Raw genomic sequence first — 25,211 nt, 5'->3', positions numbered from 1 at the left:
CACATTAGAGCTGACTGTTATCTCTATCCAAAAATAGCCCTGCTGGATTCCCAGTCTCCCATGCGGGTCCTTCCCCATTTGACTTCCAGCCACAGTAAGCCGTGCTGTGCTATTAAAATAGGTGTTGAATTTGGGTGCAAAGTCTCCACTAGGATGCAGGGCGAGCACCCAGTCAGCATTCCTGGAGGATTCCTCTAGGTGCAGAAAGGGGGATTCAGTGCCTAAGCACAGCCATTGCTTATCATCCCTTCAGCTAGCAGTTGGTGTTGCATGCTCCCAAATCTTGAAAGCTTCCTTGCTGCACCAGTTTTCTCATTGGACTTACCATGTATGCCTTCACCCCAGAAAGACCATACTATGTGTGAAATGCGTGGTTCATAATGCTATGCTAGCACTGAAGACATTCCCTGTTAGTTCTTATAACACACAGGATCAAATGTCTCCATGCTCCAGTTGGGAAGGAATAAAGCTGAGGCCTGTTTAGTTTGGGGCTGATGGTCCACTGGGTTGCCAACTGACTCTGCATTGGGTACTCACCACTCCTCCTGTTGTATGATGAGACATTCATGGACCAACACACCCAAACCCCAGCAAGCCACTGTTGCTCAGAGAGGCCAAGCCACATTTGTACTACCAGAGCTTGGCATCAGGCACCATCCCTCGATCACTCAGGCTGTTTAGTTACTAACAAGTTCTGGCACAGGTTTTGGCCTCTGCCAACAAGCCCTGTCCCAGGCATTGCTTGGGCACTGTTCAGGGATGAGCACCTGCTCCCAAGAGGCAACCCAGTGGAGGTAATCCTATTCAGAAATGGGGGAGGGAAGAAGAGTGTTTAGTCATGCACTCCACTGTGCCATGTACCCTTAGGGCTCTGACCCACTTCACCTACTTGTATAGACTCGCCATAACATCAACTTGTGGTTGCAGAGGCTGGTTTGTCCATGCAGTGCCTGGTGCTTCAAGACGGGAGGGACACCAGGCACTTTGTCTCTACTCTGTATTGCTCCTTGCCATGGGATATATCTGTCTGCCCCAGCACAGCCCTGCCTCCAGCTGAATCCTCATCTCATGCCATCCGCTTCCCTGGGCACATACACATCATTAGTGCAGGTGCCTGCGTGAAGCAGGCAGCTCAGCTGAACAGGGAGGGTGTGTTTATCTCCCACAGCAGAGCTCGTTTTCACTCCTCAAGGAGTTGTTATGAAGGAGGTGAAGGAAGTGCTTATATTAAAAAGATGGCACTGGTGAAAGCCAAGGACACCTGGATCTTATCCTCTGTTTTGTTCCTTTTGTTTTTGATTTTGCCAGAGACAAGCCAACGCAGCGATTGTGGCTTGTAAATGAGGTGTGGCCATGACTTGGCTGGAGCATGGATCACAGCACTCATCTATATTTAGATCACTCGTCTCTTGCCAGATGAAGTAGAATATTAAAAACAGCAGCTTAAATAAATACAACAGAAAAGCCACTACAGAAGCTAGCTGAACAGCTACCCAGTTTACATGGCCAAGTACGTCAGAGCCGACACAGGAGCTCTGGTTGCAGAATAGAAGCCTAAACAGTATCTCTGTAAAAGCCCACTATATTCCCAAAACCAGGGGCCAGAGACTCAGGAACACACACTTGGCCACAAGATTAAAGCTTGTGCCTCCTGTCCCAAGCATCTTGGATGCCAAGTTTGCATCCCATACATTTAGACAGAGCAGTGCTTGGACTCCTTGGTTCTATGACTGCTATCTGAGGCACAGAAGGACACTGAGAAAATCTGATGGGACCAGCAGTGTCCTTCATGGGACTGTGGTGTCCAAGCAGAATGCTCACAATTTCACCTGACCCTCCAAGATTGCTTTCACTGGGAGCTGGATCCTCTAGAATGAAGCAGTAAAGATTTACCAAAAGATTTGCTATCACAGATCATGCTCAAGGCACCTCCAGTCCCAGTGCTCATAGGCATAAAGGGGCTGAAACCAAAGCTCCCATCCTGCAGGAGGAAATATGGCTCTATTTCCTGTGAGTTTACCCTGAGCAAAAGCCAGATGAGTTCTGCAGGGGCTTTGACACAACTCAGTGAAGATAAACTTTCTCATTTCCTTGCTTCTGTGAGCCAAGGGCAGTCTGCGTTCCCCTGAAGCATCTGGGGGAGAAAAAGTATATTCCTCAGACTACCCTTCACTACATCACACAAGAAAATTTTTATTACTCTGATCCTCCCCTTCCACCTGCCTTCTCCTCCTTCCTCCCCAGGAATCCCTTCATGCCACATCCAGTTACGCTTCATTTACCATGCCATTACACTGAATATTTTGTTTTTTCCACATCTGAGTGGGCAGGTTCGCCCTCACTTTGGTCTCCAGGAGCACAGGGAATGCTTTGAAGCCCAGCCAGGGGAGCAAGCTGGCACTGCACGCTTCACCATGCAGTAGCCAGGTGGAGATGCACTTCCTTCTAATGGGAGCTCACACTCAACTTCTTTTTCTTTCTTGTTTTTTTCACCTTTCAAGGAACTCATTGAGGTTGACAGTGAAGTGGTGTTTGAACTGGCTGCATACATCTTGCAGGTAGGCACTCGCCGTCTCTCACTTTGTGCTTCCTCATGTTGCATTACATCTTTTGATTTGCCAAATCCCAAATAAGAAGTGCAGGGATTCCCCCAACTGCAGAGAAATGTGTCTTTACACTGTTTTCATCATGTGTAAAATGAGGACAGAAGTCTCTCAAACCAAACCTCTGCATGCGTGGAGCACATTCCACTGCCCAACGCTTTGCATCCATAAATGTATTTTATGTTTGAGTCGACATAGTTATCCAAGACCCTGGGGTATGATGTAAAGCCAGAGGACATCTAAGTGATGAATGTGCTTTACTAGGTGAAATACATATGGAAAGGGTTCTTCACCAGTGACTTGCATTTGTTTCCCAGTGAAGCTTGGACTTCTGTTGAGCTCCATAGGCTTCTATATACACAATTGTCTGTATTCTCCAGTGTGGGCAGAACAGCTTAAAGAGTTTCCAAAGAACTTCTCCAGAAACAAAGAAAAAAATTGCCTTTGAAAGTCCTGCTTTTGAGGAAGAGGGAAAGGGTCAGAGAGCAAATTACCCCCTGCCTTTGGGAAATGCGGTTCCCAAAGAGGAATCTTTTCAGGGTAGCAGAGGTGCTTTTTGTGAAAGCTCTTTTTAGGAGCATGGCTGTGGGAGCAGATCAGAGATAACTGTCAGATGATCCTTGTTCCCCTTTCCTACAGTGTAATTTTAACTTTTGTTTCCCATCAGCCATAAACAGCTCCTATGAGGAGCCATATGAGCAGAGGAGCCATCTCATCAGACTGCACTAATAAATAACAATGCCTTGCTCTTCTATAGCACTTTCCATGTTAAAGAAGCAATTAATACAGAGGGATTTGAATCTTCATTAAATTGTTTTATGTAACAAAAATGGAGCGAGAGAGTCAGGATGGGGGACTCAATTAAAAGCACATTATAGAAATCACATACTGGCTGTTGGGGGAATACACATCAAACAACAGGCTCATTGTGAGAAGCAGCAGTAGTGTTATGAATCTTTTGTCTGCTCATCCTAATGAATAACTGGAGCACTCAGTAATTGTGTACATCTTACTGTTGTTCAGCCAGTTCCAGATCTGCCACTGTACCCCTGTGGCTGTTTCTCGTCACAAACACAGGATGTTACGTGAATTCCTGTAGTAGTTTGATGTGTAACTTAATAGAAATAGTCAAAACAAGCCACACCTCTGCTGTCTGTAGCCAGAAATTTCTACAACCCATGTTTGTAACAGAATCCAAGCAAAACAAGAGGGATCATACTGCATTTTGTTCTACTGCTGACTGTAGCATGTAGGTCAAAGTACTGAACGATGAGGATATACCCAACAAAATTGGGTTTTAAATTCAGTATGCTCATCCCTGTGCAGGCCAGGGCATATCCTCTGAGTTTTGCTCTGTATTGAACTACAGTCATGATATGATCAAGGACTCCTTCTTATGAACCAGAGGAGAGCTTGTCTGTCCTTCAGCTCACTCACAGGGAAATGGGAAGATAGTAAAGAATTGTCAGAACTCAAGTGATTTAGTCTGCAGCCTTATTTCAAGTTGTTGTGTTACCAGAACAAATTAAAGTTCCACCAAAGCTCTGAACTTTACTCCAGCCTCAGGACTGAAGCATCACTGGATGTGGGCTGACAGGTTTTGTGGTTTTACAGGCAGATGTAAAGACAAAAGGCCTGCATGCAAACCCCTGTCCTCTTGGCAGTGGAAACTCACAAATGACATACTTGCACTGTGCTTCTGTGTAGTTGATGGCAAATGAGGTGCTTTAGCAGGCATCATATGAAATTCATATTGCCTGTGGGAAATGCAAAATGCACATTATATCTATTGAGGAGGGGACTCACCGGATTTTGAGGGTTCATGCAGTAAGACTCAGGTACTAATCTAGCTGCTGGAGTAGAAGATTACTAGCCCTTTAACATCAGGCTGTGATGCTAATAAATAGAAATATCTAGATATATAAGTAAGGGAGCTGAAAACTCCCCCAAACGCTCAGCAAGGAGTTAGAGAAACCTGTGTCTGGCATCACCTCAGAATCTGCCAGCATTTGGAAAATCTGAACACTAGAAAATAACCAGGATAATTATAAAAAGAGTCAGGGGAGTTGCAATTTCAGAGGCTGAAAAGCCATTGGGAGTTCAGAGATCTTCTAGTAGTGTAACAACCACAATGACCCAAAAAATTACTTATTTACCAGCATTATTTCCTGCTATTTCTTGGGTATCCACTAGCAGAATGAGGAATCATCTGGCCCTGTATTAGACAACCCTTTTGTTTGTTAATTTGCCCAGCTCACTACGTGTATGGCACTTGATATTCGAGACTGGTTCCAAAAAGTGCATGAGGAATCAATTACAACAGGAAATTGCTGCTAAATGAATTCGGCAAATGGAAGCTCTTGAGCAGCCGTTTTCTTGATTTTCCTTCAGTTTTTAATGCTATGTTGTTAATTTTTCTTCCTCATTTTACAGGAGGCAAAGGGAGACTTTTCAAGGTAAGTGAACTGAAAAGTTTTTGTGTGGTGTGGGAATGAATCTGGTAGAATCACTGTGTGAGCGCTGTGACTCAGATGTAGCTGTGTAGTAACAGGAATGCACTGCTAACATAGACGTCATGTTTCCTGCAATCATTTCTTCACAAAACACAGCCTTTGACCAGAGCATGCCTTGCAAACAGCATTGTTTGTGACTTTGTTGTTGACAAATCTCTTTATATGCCCATGAAGTTCAGGAAATAGACTAGTCTTCAGAAGGAAATTCCTAAGGAAGTGACTCTACAATCACTGCAATATCACAGATCCAGCCAGTGGCAACATTAGAATTCCATCACTAATTGATATTTCGGCTTGAATTTGGACAGAGTTCTCAAAATCACAATTTAGCTAATGGGTTTTGTTGAACTTCCACTATCCCTTGAGCCAAATCTTCAGACTTGCTGTAAGAAATTCAAAGAGGTGACTGTGCTTCATATCTTGAAGATGTTAATGAAAAGCCCAAGAACTTCCGTTGAAGTTAACAGTATCTATCAGTTGCACTTTAGCAGCATCCAAAGATCAGATGGCTGTTTCATACACTGAGTGAGAAACATGGATGTTCTTCATCTGAAACTCAGAACTCCCAATGCTAAAAACGTCACATACTTCATATATTACTTTTGCTGACCTGAACATGAGTTCAGCTGGAAGACCACAATATCCACTGAAGTTCGTTTCGGAGAAAACAAGGTGTGGATGGCCAGTGAGCCTGAAGAGGTGTCTTAATATTGTCAGCATTGAGATACACTAACAGAAGACTGTAACAATACTCTGTGCACCGTAGGAGGCTGAAAAGAACAGGCAGGGTCCACTTTCTGGTGAACTGGGACTTCTAGCCAGCTAAAATTGGGACAAATCAGGGAAAAGGAACAATGCATTGCAAATTGTGGAATCTGAGACAACATAAGTTAACCCATCCTAAAAGGAAGTTTAAGTTCTGCTTTATCACTTCTCAAAACCTTAATCAACTTGCAAAATCCTGACATGTATCTGACAGCAGAAACACAAGCTCAGTCTTGCTTCATTTTTCAGTTTCACCCCATTTGGAATAACTCAGTTATCAGCAGTGCTTGTTTAGGGGGGCACTGGAGTGAATGTGGCTCTTTCACTTTACGGTCTGCTTTTCAATGCACTGCCAAGTGCTCAGATCTGAAGAGCCAGACCGAGCAAAGTTTTGCCATTCAAACCTGTGAAAAACCGCATCTTCCATGCATTCCATAACATGGTTTTGTTATGAAGGACAATACATAAATGTTTCTCAGAATATCTTGGACATTGCAAAAACACACCCAGGTAGTGTATATTCAGAGTCTGAAACTTAGAATAGAAAGGAATCAGGTGGCTTGGAGTCATAGTGCCAAAAGCATTCTATCTTCAAGTATCTTTTTCCAGACCAGAAATGGAAACAGCCAGTGGACAGCATCCATCTCCTAAAAGCTGTTTGATGTTCCTTATAAAACGAATGGTTGAGTTTATCACAGTGTATTTTTCTAGGCCACAGAGAAATGAGGAATCTTCTCTGAGAGCACACAAGATACCTCAACACACAGTGTTAGCTGTTTCCTCCACATCAGTATGGCAGTCATCACCATACCCATTAGAACAGTTAGCTCTTAGTCCTTTGTACCTGTGGATCGCAATGGTTTGAAGTGGAAGGGGAAACCTTTACATCTGGAGAAATGGTGTCATAGTAACAACTTGCTGACACTGCCAGGGATCTTAATATATAAATGGGCTTTGGTGACAAAGCAGTCTGCCATATTAGTGAAGTTTAAAGTCTGTTCTCAAAGGAAGGTAGAAGAACGTTACCATGACCCTCCATGGTCTAGAAGAAGACTTAGCATCTCCAGGGATGTGCGCTCAGCAGCTCCCCATTGATGTGCACTGACACGGGTTTATATGCCGGGTGAGATCCATGTGCTGCTGAAGTCACCATGAGGTCATTGTGGTCAAGATTTTGCCTGCTGAGATTTGTGGTTATTCTTATCAGCAGTATGAAATGTGGGAGGCAAATCAAGCCTGGGGCCAGCAAGTGTAACTGCAGATGGAGACAATGCTCTGACTTCTCTTAGGGCTGAAATTAGCTTCAGTGTTTGAAGTTAGTTGATGTTGAAATGCTGTCTAAAACAGAAGTGGCTACTCTTTGAAACAGAGAAGCTCTGCAGTTGCAAATGTCTTGCTGCTGAGATTTAAAGGCAACATGTTGTACATGGCAGCATACATAGTGTGAAGTCTGAACTCTTGAACTCCTGCTTTGGTTTTGAAGAAATCAGTTAATTTTTAGGGGTTGCACACTTGGAATGCAGACTGCACATTTCCCACACCTGTCCTGCCTACTGCCACTATCAGATTTATATAGCCTGTGAGTCTACAAGTTTCCCTTTGGCCTTGATCCAAAAAAGCGCATAAGCACTGGCTCATTGGTAGTGATGGGAGAATTGCTGTTCCTCATGGAAGCCTTCCTGTGAGTCACTGCTGAGCACCTCAGGGGCTGGCATGGCCAATGCCAAATTGTCACAATTTCAGCTGTGGGTTGACACCTGCCCATGGTGCCAGAGTGGGATTACCTCCAAGCCCCACTGGTGCACCACAAGGAGTTGTTTCAGGACGCCTGAATGCAGTTGCAAGTCTGCTTTTTGGTCTTCACGGGAGTTAAAAAAACAGAGCTGATCTTATTAACTCCAGCAGTCAGTTTTCTGCCTCTGAACTGATGCATGTGCAATGACAGCAGTTCCTACTGCTGCTTATAAGGAAATCATCCCGTGCCTCATAATAATGGCTGTGCTTATAGTACCCCTCTTTCCTTTCCCCAGAAGGGGCTAATGTGCAGTTTCAAACACATGTTCTAAATCCTTTGGTAGGATATCATCATACATGAGTATCTCATCCCTGATTCTTGCCACCTTGGAGTACTATCTAACTCAGACATCACAATGACTTCCCAGTGTTTGGTAAGCCTGGAGAGCACATAGTCTGAGTCAACCTTATTTGTCTTCAGCTAAGATGTCACAATAGCCCTGGCAGATCCATTTGGCACCTAAGAGAACAGTTTGACCAAGCTCTTTTACATTTCTAATGTGTGTTTTGTATCAAAACCAAGCCCATCAAAAACCCTAAGCTCCTGAAGCCATTTAGATCAACTAAGAAAAGTATTTCTCAGTGTTTTCTCTAAATGGCCTGATCCAGCACAGTGTTTTGCAAGCAGAACTGTACAAATGGCACCTCCCTCAGTTGATTGATAGAGATATAGGCAGAGTGAGGTTTAAAATAGAAGTTATTCTCCTTAAGAAGTCTTCTGCATTAAAGAAGAGTGGTCTTTCGTGTTATTTAAGAGAATCCCCAGATGCTTCAGCTGAAAAGCTTGGAAAAGGTTTACATTTAGGCCAGAACATACCATTGAATGAAGGGCAATTGAGTATCCCTGTTCAGCTGATACTCAGGTTGAACTGAAGACTGGATCTGTGCTTTTTGATATTAGACTTCAAAGGCACAGAATCACACATATGAATCTCCTAAACTAGTATCTTGCAGACAGATGTAAAGGTTATTAGCTAAAGCTAATCTTGTTTCTAGCTGGGAGCTGAGTCACACTTGGTTGGCAGAGCATGGACAGGACAAATTCCAGTTCCTTAGATGAACACAAATCCTGCAGGTGTGACTCTTTTTAGGCCTATGTAGAGGAAGGAACTAGGGCGCCCTGGCTGATTTTGGGGGAGGCATAGCATATTGTTAAAATAGTTGAGATTATTCCCCTAAATCAATCATACCAGATTTAGAATCCATTCTGACATGGACTAAAATCCTTGGGAAACTCACACCAACTTTGGTTTACATGTTCAGAATCCAGCTCTTCAACCTTAAACAGCATCTATGTTTAAACAGCTGGGAATAACATTTACTGAACATTTGTCCCTTGATTTGGGAAGGGGAAATTAACCACCCTAAGTAAAACCAAAAGCTGAACCACTGCAGCTAGTTCCTCAGACAGGCTCTCATTCTTGATTTCTCCAGTTAAGCAATAGGAAACAGCTCAAGTGAACTCCATGTATTCCCCAGCAACATCTGAGAGAATAACAAGGGTGGAAAGCAATGGCTAGTTTCCTGTTCAGCAGAATTTCACAATCATTTCAACATTTGGGCAGATGGTAATCTGACGTAGTTTCAGGCTGACTTTTCTTTCTGTGTAACCAAGTGACATTTAACCAGTTGGAATTTATGAAGGGGTTACAAACCCCAGGCTGCTTTCAGCAACCTAATGGAGAAGATCCTAAACATGGTACCATTTAATCTGAGAATCTCAGACTCTCCATTTCCCCTTGCATTCCCCAGAATGAATGACCATGCTGAGAAGAGTCGATAACTTTAACCTGAAGGTTTGTTTTGTTCCTGATCACTGTGCTGAAAAATGTATGGATTTCCTGAAACAGCTGCATATATAATCTTGCTTAAAATCATTGCAGCCAGTTTGCCAAAATCTTGTTTTTCACAAAAAGATCATGAAGTGCCCAGGTGGATCTTTTACCACCATGTGTAGATAGAAATACTGACATGTGATGACTATTTGGCCAAGACTTGTTAATCAGGCAGTACCAGAACTAAGACCAGCACTCAGGAGTTCTGTTTTCAAGGTCTGTTCTCTAGTCAGTCAACCTTATTTCAGGCTATCTCACCAACTTTCAGGAACCCATGCAGATGGCTTTTCCAGTTCAGTTTTCAAATTGTGATTCAGTCTTTTAAATACCATAATTTCCACCATAGTGTAGAAATAAAGTGGTCTAGAGGATACAGAGAAAGTGGTTTTGGAACCTTTTCCCTGTATATTAATAGATCAGCATCAAAAGCATCCTTCCATATACCCTGGAAGTTGATCACTTTGGAATAGGAAATAAATGCAGCACAAGTGATCGGATTAAACAAGCACTTTCTAAAGACAGTAATAAAATAAACACACTGAGATATTTCACAAGTACAAACCCACTTGTAATCCTGCTGGAAACATTTTAAAAATGAAGGGGTTTGGTGCTTTAGAAGGAGCCAAGAGGAAAGTGGCCACTAGTTCAAATGCAACCTGAATCATTGTTTTCCTCCTTTTCCTTAATTTGACAGCCTTTGGGAAGTCTAAATTCATTTGTCCTGAGCCAATGCTTGCCAGAAGACTGTGCGAATATATGGACCATACCATGAAATAGGTTTTTGTTCCTGGAGGTGATGACCTGCAATAAATTAGATGTTGTGAGGCACTACCTTTACAGTATTTTCTAGGTACTGAGCAGAAATGCTGATCCCATTCAACAGCATCACTCAGAATGTCTTTTTCTCTCATTCTTAAAAGACTATCGCAGCACAGAAAAGCTTCAGTCCTTGCTGACAGAAAAGACTGACCTGACTGGTGTTACCCCCTTCTTTTATGGGAGCCATTACTAATGCAGGTTTTTCCCAGACTCTCAAGGATAGTTAGCCACCACCAGTCTTGTCCTCTTTGTCAGCTTTCTGCACTCAGAAAGCCCCTGTTTGGAAATTAGTGTTTTCCCACAAGAGATTTGGAAATGTCTCAACTTCCTTCTATGAGCATCCAGCCTCAAAAGCATCTCCACTTGAGGGCAGGGGCTGCTGCTTGTGCTCTGATTGTGCTGGGTTCTGTGTTTTATTCCCCCAGTCTCTTTTAAACTGTCAATAAAATCAGTAAGAGCTGAATGTGCACACGCTGTGGAGGAGCTTTCCCTGGGCAGACCCAGTAAACTCTGCAAACAGCAACAGCTTGTTGTCTAGGCTGTCAGTCACAGAACACAGCACCCAGATCATCAGATAACATGGAACAGAGCAGCTTCTTGTTCAGACTTGTGCAGATATTTACCTGCCATGGAAGAAAAAACCTGAACAGGTTTTGAGCATTTGCACTTACAAAGGAAGACCTATCTGGTGGTCAAATGACCATGGGATTTAGGCAGGAGTGGGTGTTCAAACACTCTTTGTCTGAAGACATTTGACTCAGCGTAAGAGGTGCTGCTGAGTGGTTTTCTGTGGGCTTAGCCTAGAAACGATTGCCTCAGTCATTTCTTGTGAGTGCTGCTCTACACATCTTCACTCTGCTACGTTTGAATCTAGCTGAGACTTGGGCACCTCTGTCATAGATTTGCCTTGATTAGAAGTTGTGGTCCTGGTTTAAAACTACTTAATTTGTTGTCAGAGAACTACCATGATAATAAATGCCTGTGGACGCCAAAATGCCAGCTCCAGGATTTATGGCAGTGGTTGACCCTATGGCTCAACCTAGCAATTAACCCGCAAACTCCAGTTCAGTCAAACCCACCTAGGTTCTTACTAGGTTGTGCTGGGATTTGCTGCTAGGATGTGCAAATAGGGGGATGCTGTAGGAAGATTTTTACAGCTGAAGCAGTATCACATCTCTACAAGCCGTCATATAGACTGTCCCAGAGAAAAGAGCAAAACTCAGGGTGACTTGGAACATTCAAGGGCTCCTTGGGCCTTTCACAGATGTAGTATGGCTGGTTAGGATGCCAAGACTACCTGTCTGCCTGGTTATGGCCCTGCTGCCCTGCAGGAGAAGCTAGAGCCTGGGAAATCTGGAGCTCTGTAAGAGGCATCTCCATCCACAGCTCCAGGCTAACCACCCTTTTTTGGCAGGATAAAGAACAGGATACGTGAAGGCAGAAAAAAACACTTGCTATTAAGAAGTAAGCCAATAAACAGTAATTCTTTGGTACTCCTCAGTGTCCTGTCTGGCCCTCTTGGCTGTGTATTTCTACAGCTTTCAAAGTAACAGCAGCACCGCCTTCCTTCCCAGGCTTTTCAGGGATTTTTTTTCATGCACACACATTTCCTTATGTGGTTAGAGACAACCCATGGTTTCCTTTCTTCTGGGAGAATCTGCCTCCCATTTCATGAGCAATCCCTACTCTCTCATGTGCATTGAGACTGCTCCAGATGACCAGTGCAGCCACCAGAGGCTGGTGGAGTGGTTGCGCCTGGTCCCACATAGGGCTTTGTGTAGCAGGACACAAATTAAAGCTGGAGCCTTATCAGTGAAGTTCAGGTCGTGGAGGCAAGGGGCTAAGAATAACCTCTGATGCTTAAAAGGCAAATCATTACTGTTTGCAGCAGGTTGGAAGGCATTAAATTAAGGTGCTTTATTGCAGATGAAAGCATCACTTGTGCTTCTCTTCACCTTGTTTTTTCTGTGTATGAAGCTGTCCATAGGACCCTGCTCAATGAAATGTGACATGGTGGCTTTTGTGTCCAGTCACTGATAGGAAGCACTTCAACATAACCATCTGGGAGAGCTTCTCTCTAATTGTGATAACAGAGGGAGAAGTTAACTGGGCTGCCATAAAACAAATAAAGAGAGAAGAAAAAGGAAACCCCAGTGCCTTTTGTTAAGGAGGACCAGATGTAGGGCTGTAGCAGCCTGCCAGCTAGGTCAGGTCATATCAAATATTGTGGTTGTTTTCTTGTAGCCTGATCCTCCTTTTGAACTCTCTTTCAGCAATGAAGTTGTAAGGAATGAATTAAAGAAGCTGCCAGCGCTTCCAACACCAGCACTGAAGGAGCATCCCTCCCTTGCTTACTGGTAACGTATCATGCTGCTGAATGGCTTTTTCAGTGTCTTATGCTGTTCTGGCTCTGGTAAGAAGTGATCTGAGAGTAGAAATGGGATGCAAGGATTCCTGCCTTCTAGCTCTGAGTCTGACACTGACTCATTGCATGATTCAACACAAGCAGAGCTCCCACCCTAGGCCTCAGTTTCCCCATCTGCCAAATGGCTGCAGAAATATCCGTCCAGAATATTCGTTCTAAACATGTAAGTGTCCTGATGAAATCAAGAGGCTTAATGTGCTATTTCCTTTCCCAGCACTTTGCATCTGTGCAAAGAGTTTCCCCAGTTTGAAATATCAGTGCTTTGCACTGCTCTGTGCTATTGTTGGGTAACTGAGTTTCATCTTGCAAGTATCGCTGTATGGCATAGCTGAACTAAAAGGGATTTATTTCTCCTTTTATACGAATGAGGTGATGTTTGGAGGTGGATGCTTGGGAGCTCTGTCTTTATTACACTGAAAATTAAACCCAGGGTAAGAGCAGGGTCACAATTAAGTTTGGGATGCCCCACACATAGATTCTTTGTGCCGCCCTGCCTATGACTTTTATCTGTGCAAATAGGAAAGAATTTGGGGAAAGACTTCATTAATGGGGAGATGCTTTCACTTGATTTTCTGCTTGTTCCTCTTTCATGTCTCCCTTTAAAGTATTAGGCTATAAGCCTGGGGGTGGGAGTGAACTTCTTTATCTGTTACTCTTAATTTCTGCATCTTGGAAATCTGAGGATGGCAAGGGGAAACAAATCCATTTGTAGTTTATGATCTCAATTCTTCCTTTTGCCAGGAATGCCATCCGCTTTTCCTAGCATGGCTACAATACCAGAATTAGCTGTACCTCGTGTCAAGCTGTAGGCAAGCTGGGCTGTGAGGTCTCCAAATCACTTTCTGAGCACATCAGGAGATACTCAGGGTCCCCAGCTGAGTTTAGGAACACTGACACAAAAGCTGTGGATCATCACAGTCTTCTGGTGTTTCTGTTTAAGAAACAAACCAAATCTTTATGAAAAATTGATAAATGCAGGCTACCATTTCACTGGAAGAAGAATGGGCTCCCTCTTCAGAGCACTGCTTTCCTTCTTCCACAAACAAATCCACACACTGACAAGCAGTATACTTCCAGCCTGGTCTGATTGATACACTTGTAGCTCCTGCTAAAAGCCACCTCAGGAAGAGAGGTGGGAACAAATAGCCATGGGCAGGGAAGGCAAATCTGACCCTTCAGCAGCAACATGGACTTGAGGTGCCTGCCCCCACTGCTGGCAAGTGAGTCAACATGCCAACATTATGGACTTCTGATGGAAATCTCAGTGAGGTCTGGGACTGTCTCTGCCTGTAGGACAGTCTCCTTGGGCTTGGGCTCCACTGAGTCACATGAAGCAAGAAGGGCTGTGTAAAACCTCATGCTGAGAATGTATATACAGCACACAAGGTACAGCACTTCTTGCAGCTGTACTTCATGTTGTGGCAGTTCTTATATGACTGAGGACAGGTTGCAAGTTGGGAAGCTGGTTGTTGCCAATGGGGTAATAAAACCAGTGGCTACATCCTGTGATTCCCTTGTGATTTCACTTCAGTAACCAGGTCTGAGACCTCCTATGCGTCAGTAGTTCATTACCTTTTAATGGTGGCTTTTTCATAAATACCCTCTGAAACACCGAATGCTCTCAAGACTAGGCTGATGGTGAATCAGACAAAGCCTCTAAAGTACAGATCGACCTTCAATGATCTAAGAGGACAGGTTCTGAGAACTATGTATAGAACACACTCTGTAACAATTCATCCTGTTCAAATTTCATCCTGCTCTTTTCTGTGTGCAATCTGTTTCATGCTGCAGTTCTTCGGCATTATCTCAAGGCAGTGACAAGTGAATTTCCAACTCCAGAAAGAAACATATAAAACATTAGGGATGGGATGGCTCTAGTTAAAAATAAACAACCAAAAGAGCCCTGTCCTATATTTGTTTCAGCTAAAATGGACTAAAAGGCAGGTGATAAAATGGATAATCAAATAAATACTGTGATAGATCTGCAGGAAATAATACAGCACTTCCATCATACACTGTTAAAAAGTTGTTCCTATCAAACACAGTAAGACCAGTGGGATGAGTCCTGGATTCTTAGATGCAGCAAGGGCTGAATCAGCCCAGGTTGATGCCTCCAGCTCCACCTTCATTGAGTCTTCTGTTTGTGTACTCTTGCTGCAAGCCTTACCCTCCACTGTAACTCCTTCTTGGATGACTGTAGAGTTCACAACAAAGTGGAAGGTTGTAATTTTCATATTAAGTTGCCGTTTCCAGCTTTTCACAGATTAAGAAGAATCAGATTCTTGTTCTCAGGCATCTCTTAGCATCACTGATTACTGGTGAAGCAAGAAGGGGCTTTTTGCTGGGTTTGTTTGTTAGGGTTTTTTCCTTGCAAATGAAAACTGAGCTTCTGGTCCTCCCACACAGTCCAGAAGCAAGGGCCCTGAGCTGTGATTTCTCTTGCCATGCATGGAAACAACTGACAGTGTTTATTGTTTTAGACACAAAACTGAACAGAGAGACTGGAGAGAACCTTTAGAAACTGTGTTAACACACAGTGCTCCTTTCCAGCCACTGTCATTCCATTTTATCTCAATTCAGATCCTCTCCAGCAAGACAGCCCAGTAGTAGGTTGTCAGTAAGGCAAGGAGGAAATGCAATAGTGCAGATGGAATTTTCAACAGACCAGGGGGAAGATAGACCTCTCCCAGCTCCCAGCAGACTTTGAATGCAAGCTTAGTTTTAGCAACCTAAAGCATCAGCATTGCCAGAAAATCCACTCTGAAAATCAATCTTTAGTTTCACTAACACAACACAGACCTGGGCTTGGTCCCTTTGGCCCAAGAGATGTTCTGCTGGCTTCAGTGCGACAGTGTATGACTGCAGATAAAGACTTTAGTAAGTTCATGAATATAATCAAAATGTAAAAATCAGGTTAGAAACAAAACAGCAGTAAGGAGCAGCAATGAGTAGACAGCTACTTAAAACAGCTCAGTGTGCTGGAAAGAGAGAGGGGGAAACTATTATGTTTGAAAGTCTGGATCTTACAATGAGAAACTCTGGCCCTGCAATTGCTTGCAATTTGTCTGCTGTCCAGTTCTGTAAGCTGCTGGGGCAGGAGGGATTTCTTGGTGGCTGTAGAGATCTCTATCCAAGCTGTCTGCTGCAGGATATCATCCATCTATTAATTTGTGCAGTGCTAGAGGGAATGTTTTATGAGCTGGCAGACAGATGGTAGTGCTCCAGCAGCCTCCGTGTCTCCACATTAGGTAAGCATCCTTTGTCAGCCTGGTGCTATGAATGAGTTTCTGTGTCACTTGTGCAACAAGGCAAAGCAGGGGGAGAGGAGACGTCAGCTGGTGGTCCAGGGGTGTCCCAGCACTCCCCCAGCTGTCAGTAGCAGCATGGCAGCCGCTCGGAGATTAACAGCTGAAGTGATAGGGGACAACCTTCATAAGCTCTGCAAATGCTCCTCTGCCCCATGAATGGTTTTGCTTGTTTTCACTGGAACATGCCAGGCTCACCTCTGTGTCCCAGAGCTGGAGGCAGAAAGTGATCTCTGTGCTGGATGATCCTTCTTGCACAGGGCAGGGGGAATGGAAATGAAGTTCAAAGAACTGTTAGAGCAGTGACTGTCACACAGCTGAGGTGGGATTCTTTTCATCAGGGACTGTAGCGGTAGGACAAGGGGTGATGGGTTAAAACTTAAACAGGGGAAGTTCATGTTAGATATAATGAAGAAGTCTTTTACTGTGAGGGTGGTGAGGCACTGGAGCAGGTTGCCCAAAGAAGTGGTAAATGCTCCATCCCTGGCAGCTTTCAAGGCCAGATTGGACAGAGCCTTGAGCAACATGGTCTAGTGTGAAGAGGCCCTGCCCGTGGCAGGGGATTGGAACTGGATGATCTTAAGGTCCTTTCCAAACCAAACCATTCCATGATTCTATGATTCATCTGACCAGGTATGTTTTCTCAGTGTAGACCTCTCCATCTGAGCTAGGCACCCTCATCTCCCTTTACTGTCAGTGGAGAGAAGCAACAGTAACCTCCTCCCGAGGAAGCCACCTGAAATAGATTGGATAAATTGTGCTCTGGAGTACCTGTTTCTGTCCCTAAAGTGTGGCCAGCCCAGTGTTCTAGAAAGGTGAAAGGCAGCATATCCTTAAATATTGGAAAGGCAGCATATCCTTAAATATTGGTGGCTTGATTGATAAACTTTATTTGTCCAAAGAAAGAAGAAACAAGGATGTTTTTTATCTGCTATTTAACATCTGTAGACCTTAAAATTTTATACAATGGCAAGGAAGATCATCAGTATCCTAACAGAGCAATGGAAGCATAGGGTTGCCTGCATTTGTTTAGGAGAACTGGGTAGAACCTGAACTATCCCACGTCTTCTAATATGGGTTGAGAACACAACTTCTTTCATCCCACTGTTCAGGAAGCATCCCTGACATCTCATGTGTCCTTTGAAAGAAAGGGGCCATCGACTGGCTTCCCTACCCAAGGGATATGGTCTGGGAACATATCCATCAGTTTATAAGAATCATTTTTAAGGAAGCAGCACATCTGGAATCACATCAGATAATCAGCATGTAGGAGCATCTATCCTTTTCTTGAATGGCATCAATATTAGAGCTTGATCTGTACAATAAATGCACAGAGTGGAAACCAAAGTTATGAGCATTTTCCACTGGAGAAACTCCATTGTTTTCTGAGAAGCCACTCCTGACTTGTTCCTGTCTGAGACAGAGGAATTGAATCCACATGTAATCGTGTTTTTAAGAGGTAATTTCAAAGGGCTGTAAGCCCTCTCTGTCTATCTTTTTTATTAAGAATGATGTATTTTGGAGATCTTCCAGTACTGAACACTCATGTAATTCAGTTATTGCTCCAAAAGTAATCCTGTTTATGATAATCATGGCAGGAGACCCAAGCTCTGCCTTCATGTGCACGCCCATAACATCTGTAGTACTTGCTTGGATGAGTGGTCTGAATATGGTTTCATAGCTGTTGAATTTACAGCTTACAGACCATTTCCTAAGCATTAAAATTATACTGAGGGGTATGATGGGAGAGCTGGACCATTCCTTTCCCCAAGTAATTTGTCACTGACTCAGGCACCACCATGTACCTATTGTGGCCTGCTGGTGGGACATCACCTTACCCCCAGAAAAGCCTTTTATTTTTGCAGGATGAGTGGGTAAAGTCACTTGGTGAGTAAGGACAACAGTTACTATCAGGCAAATGGCAGGCTTGTTGGGGAACAGTTTGCTCTGCTGACAATGCAACAGACTATCTACTTTGAATTGCTCTGTGCTGTCTATACTGAGGTTTCTGGTCCTCTCCCTGCATCACCAGGGATGGATGCATGGTCTTCACCTCCCCTGTGTCAGGCCCCACATGAGCATATCTTGTTTGTCACCTCACAATGCAGTTTGTCCTCCTTGTGATGCCACAGAACAGAACATCCTGTGTGTGATTTCACAGCAGGCTCTGTGTGGCCTCTACCTGTAACATCCCTGAGGGCATTATGAAGGCTGTGCCCAGCAGAGGAAGGGAAATTTCCTTGTAAAAGAAATTCTGGCTCCACACAGATCTCTCTGGCACAAAGATGCACATGGGGAAGGCAGCAATGAGCACACACAGCCATGTTAGCAGGGCTAGTGAAACACTTTGCAGTTTGCCACAAAAGTCCCCATAGGCATCTCTGAGCAGTCGCAGTGAGGTCATCCACCAGACCACACACTCCTCTGCTTCTTCACACTGTCTAGCAACAAAAACAGCTTCAATTTTGCCTGGGGAACGAATAACCACATGGTGGACATCCATGCGGCTGCCTTTAAAGGCCCATTAAGGGGCTCCAGCTGGACCTAGGAAATGAAGGGAGGGAGGAATGCCAGTTCACATTGGGCTAAACCACATGAAGCATGATGGCATTAGACAGACACTTGGGACTACTGGAAGCTTATGCTGTGCCAGGTGGGGAGGGCACAAATGTGGCATAAAGGTAGTTTAAGTTTCCTTCCTCTTGGACTGGCAAAGTCTGTACAGTATCTCTAGGGGTACTCAACAGTTTTCCCATCCTTGGTGTTACAACATAGAGAGCAAGAGATCGGGTTTAAACCTGAGGACTTGAGTATTCTGTCATGCCAGTGTAACTGAGCTAGCCCTGTGGGCATTACATTGCTGGGAGTTAGAGTAGAACCAAAATCAGACCAGTCTGAAAGTACCAGGCCTGGAGGCTGCAGTGACTTGCATGGCTGAAGAGAGGAACGTGATTGAAATCAGAGAGCACTGTGAACCTTCAAAAGGAGATCCTTGGCTTTTAGTGTGACCTTGCTGTACAGCTTATTTTATGCATCAGATAGGTCTGTCCCCATTCTCTCCTGCTACCCATTTACTGGAGAAGAAGGAATGAGGTTCTTTAAAAATGAACTTACACATGTCTCTTAGTCTTTTATTTTGGGTCATGCTGATCTGCTCTTGGATGCTGCATCTCTACCGTGTATAGGCAAATGTCTCAACATGCATTTATCAAACACCCCCAGAACTGTTCTCTGACACAGAGGCCCACTGGTATGGAACAGGCTCCATCTATATCTTAATATAGATGTCTTTGTCTCTAAAGCAGTGTTAATAACAAACCCTGGACCATGCTAATTCCCAATACATACCCAGGAGTTGCCATGGGGAATGCAAGTTAGTACAACCCAAAAGTAAGCACAGGCACATTAGTACTTTATCAGTACAGAGACCCAAGTTTGAGTGCCTTGGAAACATTTCCTGCCACTGTGTAACCTGCTGGTACAGACATTGCCCCTGTGGACACTAGGAATTCAAATCCTTGCTGAGAGATTGCTCCAGAGTACTTCCACTGGTGTTCCTGTACATGGTTTTGTGCAGTTGCAGTTGGAACTAATCTGTGAGGCCTAGGGATGTTCCTGGCCAGCAGTTTCTGAAAGCTTTGCTGGCTTTCAGATAATGTTGTGGGCTTGGAAAGAAGTTGCACCAGTCAGGACAAAGCAGAGCTTGAGCAGTTCCAGCACAAATCTGTTTGTCACACAATGTAATATCATGGACATCATATGTAGGTAAGGAAAGTGATGCATAGAGGGGAAAGTCTATACAAGAAGATAATGTGTTTGTGAGTAAAAAAGGGTTCTTCAGAAAACCAGCTCTTAGAAAACCACTTTTATTGTCAGTCTACAAGTCCCCCTTGTTTACCCTGGGCTGCATCAAGTCCCCTTCTCTAACACTTTTGCTTGGCATCTTTTGATTCCCTCTGTCGGTAGCTATATTAACAGAAGTATCTCTACATTTCTGGCAAGATTCTTAGTCTGCCACTATATAAAACATCTCATTTCTTCCTTTCCAGTGAGGATCGAGTCATTGAACATTACAAGAAACTAAATGGACAGACAAGAGGTCAAGCAATTGTGAAGTAAGTGAAATAAGAGTGACTTCTTTGTTTTACCAGGATATACTTATACAGGGCTATAAATACAATATGTAACCATGTCTCCCATCTCATTAATGCTTTATTTGATGTATTTCTATCCTTTATTTATTTTTAATATTTTTTTTAATTTATTAATTTAATTAATTTATTACAGCATTTTTCAGAACATCCTCTCAGTTCCTCAGACATGTTATTCTCTTGTGTTGTTTTGCAGCTACATGAGCATTGTAGAATCCCTCCCAACGTATGGAGTGCATTATTACGCAGTAAAGGTATGTGACACAAAAAGGGTCATTTATTGAATTAAACTGTTGTTGGAGGGAGGTACAAATAACAATCCTGCTTTCAGAATACAATACGTTGCTACTAAAGTCTCGTTTCACTTCCTGTGGTAGGATAAACTTATTTCAACTGTGTAGTGAATGTTTGGTAAATACAGCTCCAAAGAGGAAAATCCTGTTCTTGGAGATAAAAACTCCTGTAGTCCTATTGTGCTGGACTTACTCAGACCACAAGTAGCAGCAAGATCTGGGGATAACAGTGAACCAGCACCAACATCACTGGTGCCAGGTCACTGGCAAACTCAATGCTTCACTCTTTTGTAGTTCCAGGAGGTCAGATCTCTCCCAGCTGGCAGATCCATGAGCAACTAAGGCCAGCCATGACCTGCAGCTCCCTTCACTTGAGATATAGGTAGATGGATACAGATATAGTAAATCTTTTTAATGCCAAATCATTGTCCCATACTCTTAAAGATAATACATGCCCTCCCCAAACAGCTTTCTGCTTCTAACTATGTAGATTTAATGCAGGTATTCATGGAATCTCTCTTTTGTCTAATGATTTATCACCAGATCTTCCAGTCTCATATAATTATTATTACTTCCCAGCTGAGTAAGGCTGTTTGTTACTTTTTTTTAAGTAGAGAAATCAATAAACATATAAATCAAGCTAGATCCACTCCCCAGAGCATATTCCCTCATCTATCACCCCTGAAGTTTTGATGTGTTTCATCGTTATCTCTCTGCACAGACTATACAGCTTTTCATACATCTGTAATGTGTTGAACACATGGAGTACCATAAAAACACAAATATCTGACAGTACCTGAGTCATTTTTAGTCTATTCCTGCTAATGTGTATCGCATTTTGTGAAAAGCATTAGCCTCGTCTTTTGCCAGAGGTCAGGATCCCTCCAGTTCCCTTTGCATCCAGATCTCTTGGACTACTCTAGATCAAGAAAAAAATGGTGGATTGGGCTGGGTGTTCAAGCCTGCAAACAACTGAGAGCTATTCCAGTGAACTCCCCATGATCAGTAGGTACCAGTGAGCAGCAATGAGGCAGCAAACATTGCCCATAATAGGTTTGGCTCTGACTGATGTGGAGGTTTTAGTTCTGCTGCATTTTACCCCACTGTTCTCTATCACATTAACAGAACAAATGTAATTTAATTGAGGACTCCAGTTCAGTAAATTGCAAAAAGGCTGGTATCAGATATCAGCCATTACTCCATAAGGTCATTTTATTGAACACTCAGCCACAAAGCAGTTGAGTCCAAGCCTGTCAGACCTTATCACTTGGTAGCTCTCAGATCCCATTACTGCTGCATTTTCAAGATTCATGCTAAGATCCCTCCACATAATTCAAGTCAGATGGGTGTTTTGCTTTCCTTTCTCTCCCATCTGAGTATTCAAAGTGAATAATTTACAGGGAAGAGAAAGAGTATGCACCACAGCACAAGGGACCCATGTCAAATCTCTCTACCTCCCTCAGCATCATTTTGAGTACCCTGGTCACATCTGATGCATTTTAAGTGGTTTTATATATATATATATATATGATGGCTAAAACTGAAACAGATCTCTCCTAAACACCAGGGAGCTTTGTGACTTGAAGAAATTCAGCAGGGATAAATATAACAGCAGTAGAGATATTGCTTAAAAACAAGTCCTCACCTTGAATAACAACCTAGGAAATCTCCAGCATTTCCCCATCCCATTCAATATAGCTCCCTCTGTTCTTTCTTCCAGGACAAGCAGGGAATTCCTTGGTGGTTAGGACTTAGCTACAAGGGGATTTTTCAATATGACTACCATGATAAAGTGAAACCAAGAAAGGTAAGTGTTTACTTTTCTATCAAGGTCTGGGCTTGCCACACATGTTATAGCTCAATTTGAGGGTGTGATGTACAAATGTTGGCATTGATTCATGCGATTTTGAAGGATGTTGATTTTCTCCCAAACTTGCCTGAATGTCAGCAAAGAATTAATGGACAAAAGTAGCTCTTCATTTATCAAATGATATGGTATGGGGGTAAATAAATGTCACCTAATCTTGCAACTTACACTTCTTTCTTGACTGACTCTCTCAGGTGCTGGAGGCTTTCCATCCACTGCCTGTGGTGGGATTGATAGTGCTCAGCTAACCCTTGATAGTGTATTTTCAAGCCAATGATCTGAGAGAGAGAAAAAGAGACAGGAAGGACTTTTCCTTTTAAAAAAATGGCATTTTTTTTCCCCAGGAGCAGCATTACATTTGATAAGCAACAGTTTTATTAACTGAAGAGTTAATGTCAAGCTAGCAGGGAGAGATGACTTTGACCATATACCTAACAAAAAGGCATGAAAAGGTTTGTGCACAGTATCTAATTTGTTTAGGAATTTTCCTTTTAAATAGCTCACAAATCCAAGCATGGCATGCACAGATCTGATTACAAACACAGGGCTTGGTCAGTGATGCCATGTCAGTCTGGTCTCGTTATTCCTATTTTCAGTGAAGCTTTCAGTGCATCTGAAAATCAGAATTTCTCTCAGCCCTTCCAAATTGCCTTTGAGAAATCCAGCTAAGGAATGTCTTTTTCATTTGGGAGGAGGAATGTTTTGATCCTCTGAGCTCATCCTACCCATGTGTTGTGATTTTCCTACCTAGGATGCCATCTAATATAGAAAGAGCTGCTCTCTGAGCACATGCCCTGTAGGTGGGCATGCACAATCTGTTTGCAACAGAATTTGTTGTACTGCAAACCCATGGAGATATCAGGAGGCAAGGTTTCAGGCTTGCTTGCAGGCTACAGAACTGGATGATTGGGAGCAACTAGGCAGCAATTCTATGGATGCAAATGCTTCCACACTGAATTTATGTACTGCATTTCTCTGCATTGCCTCTGTGCCAAGATCCCTCCTCCCTTTCTTTCACCTCCTCTGATCATTCAAGTTGGACACTGCCTGGTGCTCACAGGTAGCATCTTCTATTAAAATATATTAGAATCAAGGTTTTGGTAGAAAACAACTGCTAAGGAGACAGCAGGAAACAATAGGTGTATAGATTAGCCTTTTATTCAATGAAAACTATTTATTCATTGAATGAAGGGACAAGGAGGGTAAGGAGGTCTTCACAGAGTATCTGTGCTCTAAAAGACACACCTATTTGGGATCAATCATTGCCTGCAGGGCAAGCCATACTCACACATGATAGTTTCAGACATGCCCAGGCGAGGTGTTTGCACCCACATATCTCCATTAGTGCCAACCCCCCAGGGAAGACATGTCCTTAAAAGATGCCTTCAGAAGTCAAGTCTTAGTAATAGAAACATCTCTGTGGAGGAAAATAATGCCCTGCCATGACAGGACTCAGCCATTCACAAGCTAGAGTCATTTTTATCAACCCTGATGGGATTAAGAGGTTGATGGAGAGCATCAGAAGAAAGAAGAGGTCAGGTGCTCTGACTGTATGACATGAGACAGGCATTTCCAATAGAAGACTCAAGCCTTCTTTTCAGCTTCTCTATTTTATCTTCCTCTTAGCCACTTGGGGTGATTATAGCATAGGTTTTACAGCTTGATAACATTTTGGCCTGTCTCTGTGTCCCCATAACTTACCTCTAGCTTTCACATTGTCCCTCGAATCAGGGGCTATAGCATCTCCTACCCTTTTTCTGTAAGTGTAATCCTAAAAAATTGTAGTTTTTCTCTTTATGGGGAGAAAATGATGTATGAAATCCAGGAGACCCAAACCAGTGGTGCCACCTTATGTATAAACCACTGAGAAATTCTGTGGCTTAGCAGTAGTGGTCATAAATCTGGGAGGGAAGGTTGTGTGGAAAGGGAAAGCAGGAATTTCCGGGCTTGAATTTGTCCATTGCCATAATCCAGAGACCACAGCAGTGAAAAGACAGCCTAAATGAGCATTTCTCTGTTACATGATGCTTGCAAACCCCATCTGTTGGCAGGGCTATTCCAAAATGTGCAGCCTAAATCAAGGAGAAAACTTGCATAGAGTGACTGAAACGTCATTATTTCTTCATGGAGTGCTTATACCCTCTGCAGAGCAAATAAAAAGGCTTCTTACCCTACACAGGTGGTAAAACCCCTCGGGCAAGAGCAGCTCAGCTGCCTCAGCAAGGCACAAGGTTTAATCTTCTGCTAATTAGATTGTAAAATTGCACTTGCTAACCCTGCTATCTGGGAGTTTACCATAGTACCTTCATTTCACTACACCAGCATGGGCTGGTTCTAGCCTTTGCTGTGCAAAGCGGAGGGGTAAACCTTACTGAACTTTCTGAAAGCTCAAATGGGGAGGGGACGGAGATTATGTCTCCTCTGATCTTTATTATGGTGTTCCTGCATATTGCCAATGCCAGAAATAAATTGAAAAATTACAATGGAAAAAATCAACCTCCTTGGAAGAAACACAAGCAGAAAATTGTAGCAAGAAACCAACCTAAACCAAGAAATATTTACATTAAATGCATATAAAAACCTTGCTTGTTTCACAAAGAAGTTTGTAATGTTTTCCTATATGTCATCCTAGATAGATTTCCATGCTTACTGTGTTTGCAAAGAAAGCTGTAACCCACACTAAGCAGCTGAGTCAATCCCATTAGCAGTCAGTCAAAACCATGGTTTTATTCAATTGCTGGAGTAAATCAGCCATGTGTCTCTAGATACTTAACTAGGTTTGTCAGCAAGTTGGATGAGTCCAGAGAGGAGAATTGAGGCTGACACAAGGCCAGAACCTGA

At 43.2% G+C, this 25,211-nt stretch overlaps 1 protein-coding gene across 6 annotated transcripts in view; it reads left to right on the top strand.

The window, feature by feature from the left end:
- Positions 1 to 25,211, top strand: part of FRMD4A (FERM domain containing 4A) — a 380,055-nt gene that overhangs the window by 302,068 nt on the left and 52,776 nt on the right. For all 6 annotated transcript variants that reach the window (XM_061467212.1, XM_061467215.1, XM_061467216.1 and 3 more), the window contains 6 exons: positions 2,502 to 2,558; positions 5,037 to 5,059; positions 12,603 to 12,686; positions 20,109 to 20,174; positions 20,407 to 20,464; positions 22,224 to 22,310. In XM_061467212.1, coding sequence (XP_061323196.1) covers positions 2,502 to 2,558; positions 5,037 to 5,059; positions 12,603 to 12,686; positions 20,109 to 20,174; positions 20,407 to 20,464; positions 22,224 to 22,310 — 375 coding nt within the window. The remainder of the gene's footprint in view (positions 1 to 2,501; positions 2,559 to 5,036; positions 5,060 to 12,602; positions 12,687 to 20,108; positions 20,175 to 20,406; positions 20,465 to 22,223; positions 22,311 to 25,211) is intronic.

This window comes from Pezoporus flaviventris, unplaced genomic scaffold, assembly GCF_033815535.1.
Source record: "Pezoporus flaviventris isolate CSIRO_AGI_PZ_B2104156 unplaced genomic scaffold, CSIRO_AGI_Pfla_v1 ptg000045l, whole genome shotgun sequence".
NCBI classification, from domain to species: Eukaryota; Metazoa; Chordata; class Aves; order Psittaciformes; family Psittacidae; genus Pezoporus; species Pezoporus flaviventris.
This window is presented reverse-complemented; position numbering and strand designations above follow the sequence as displayed.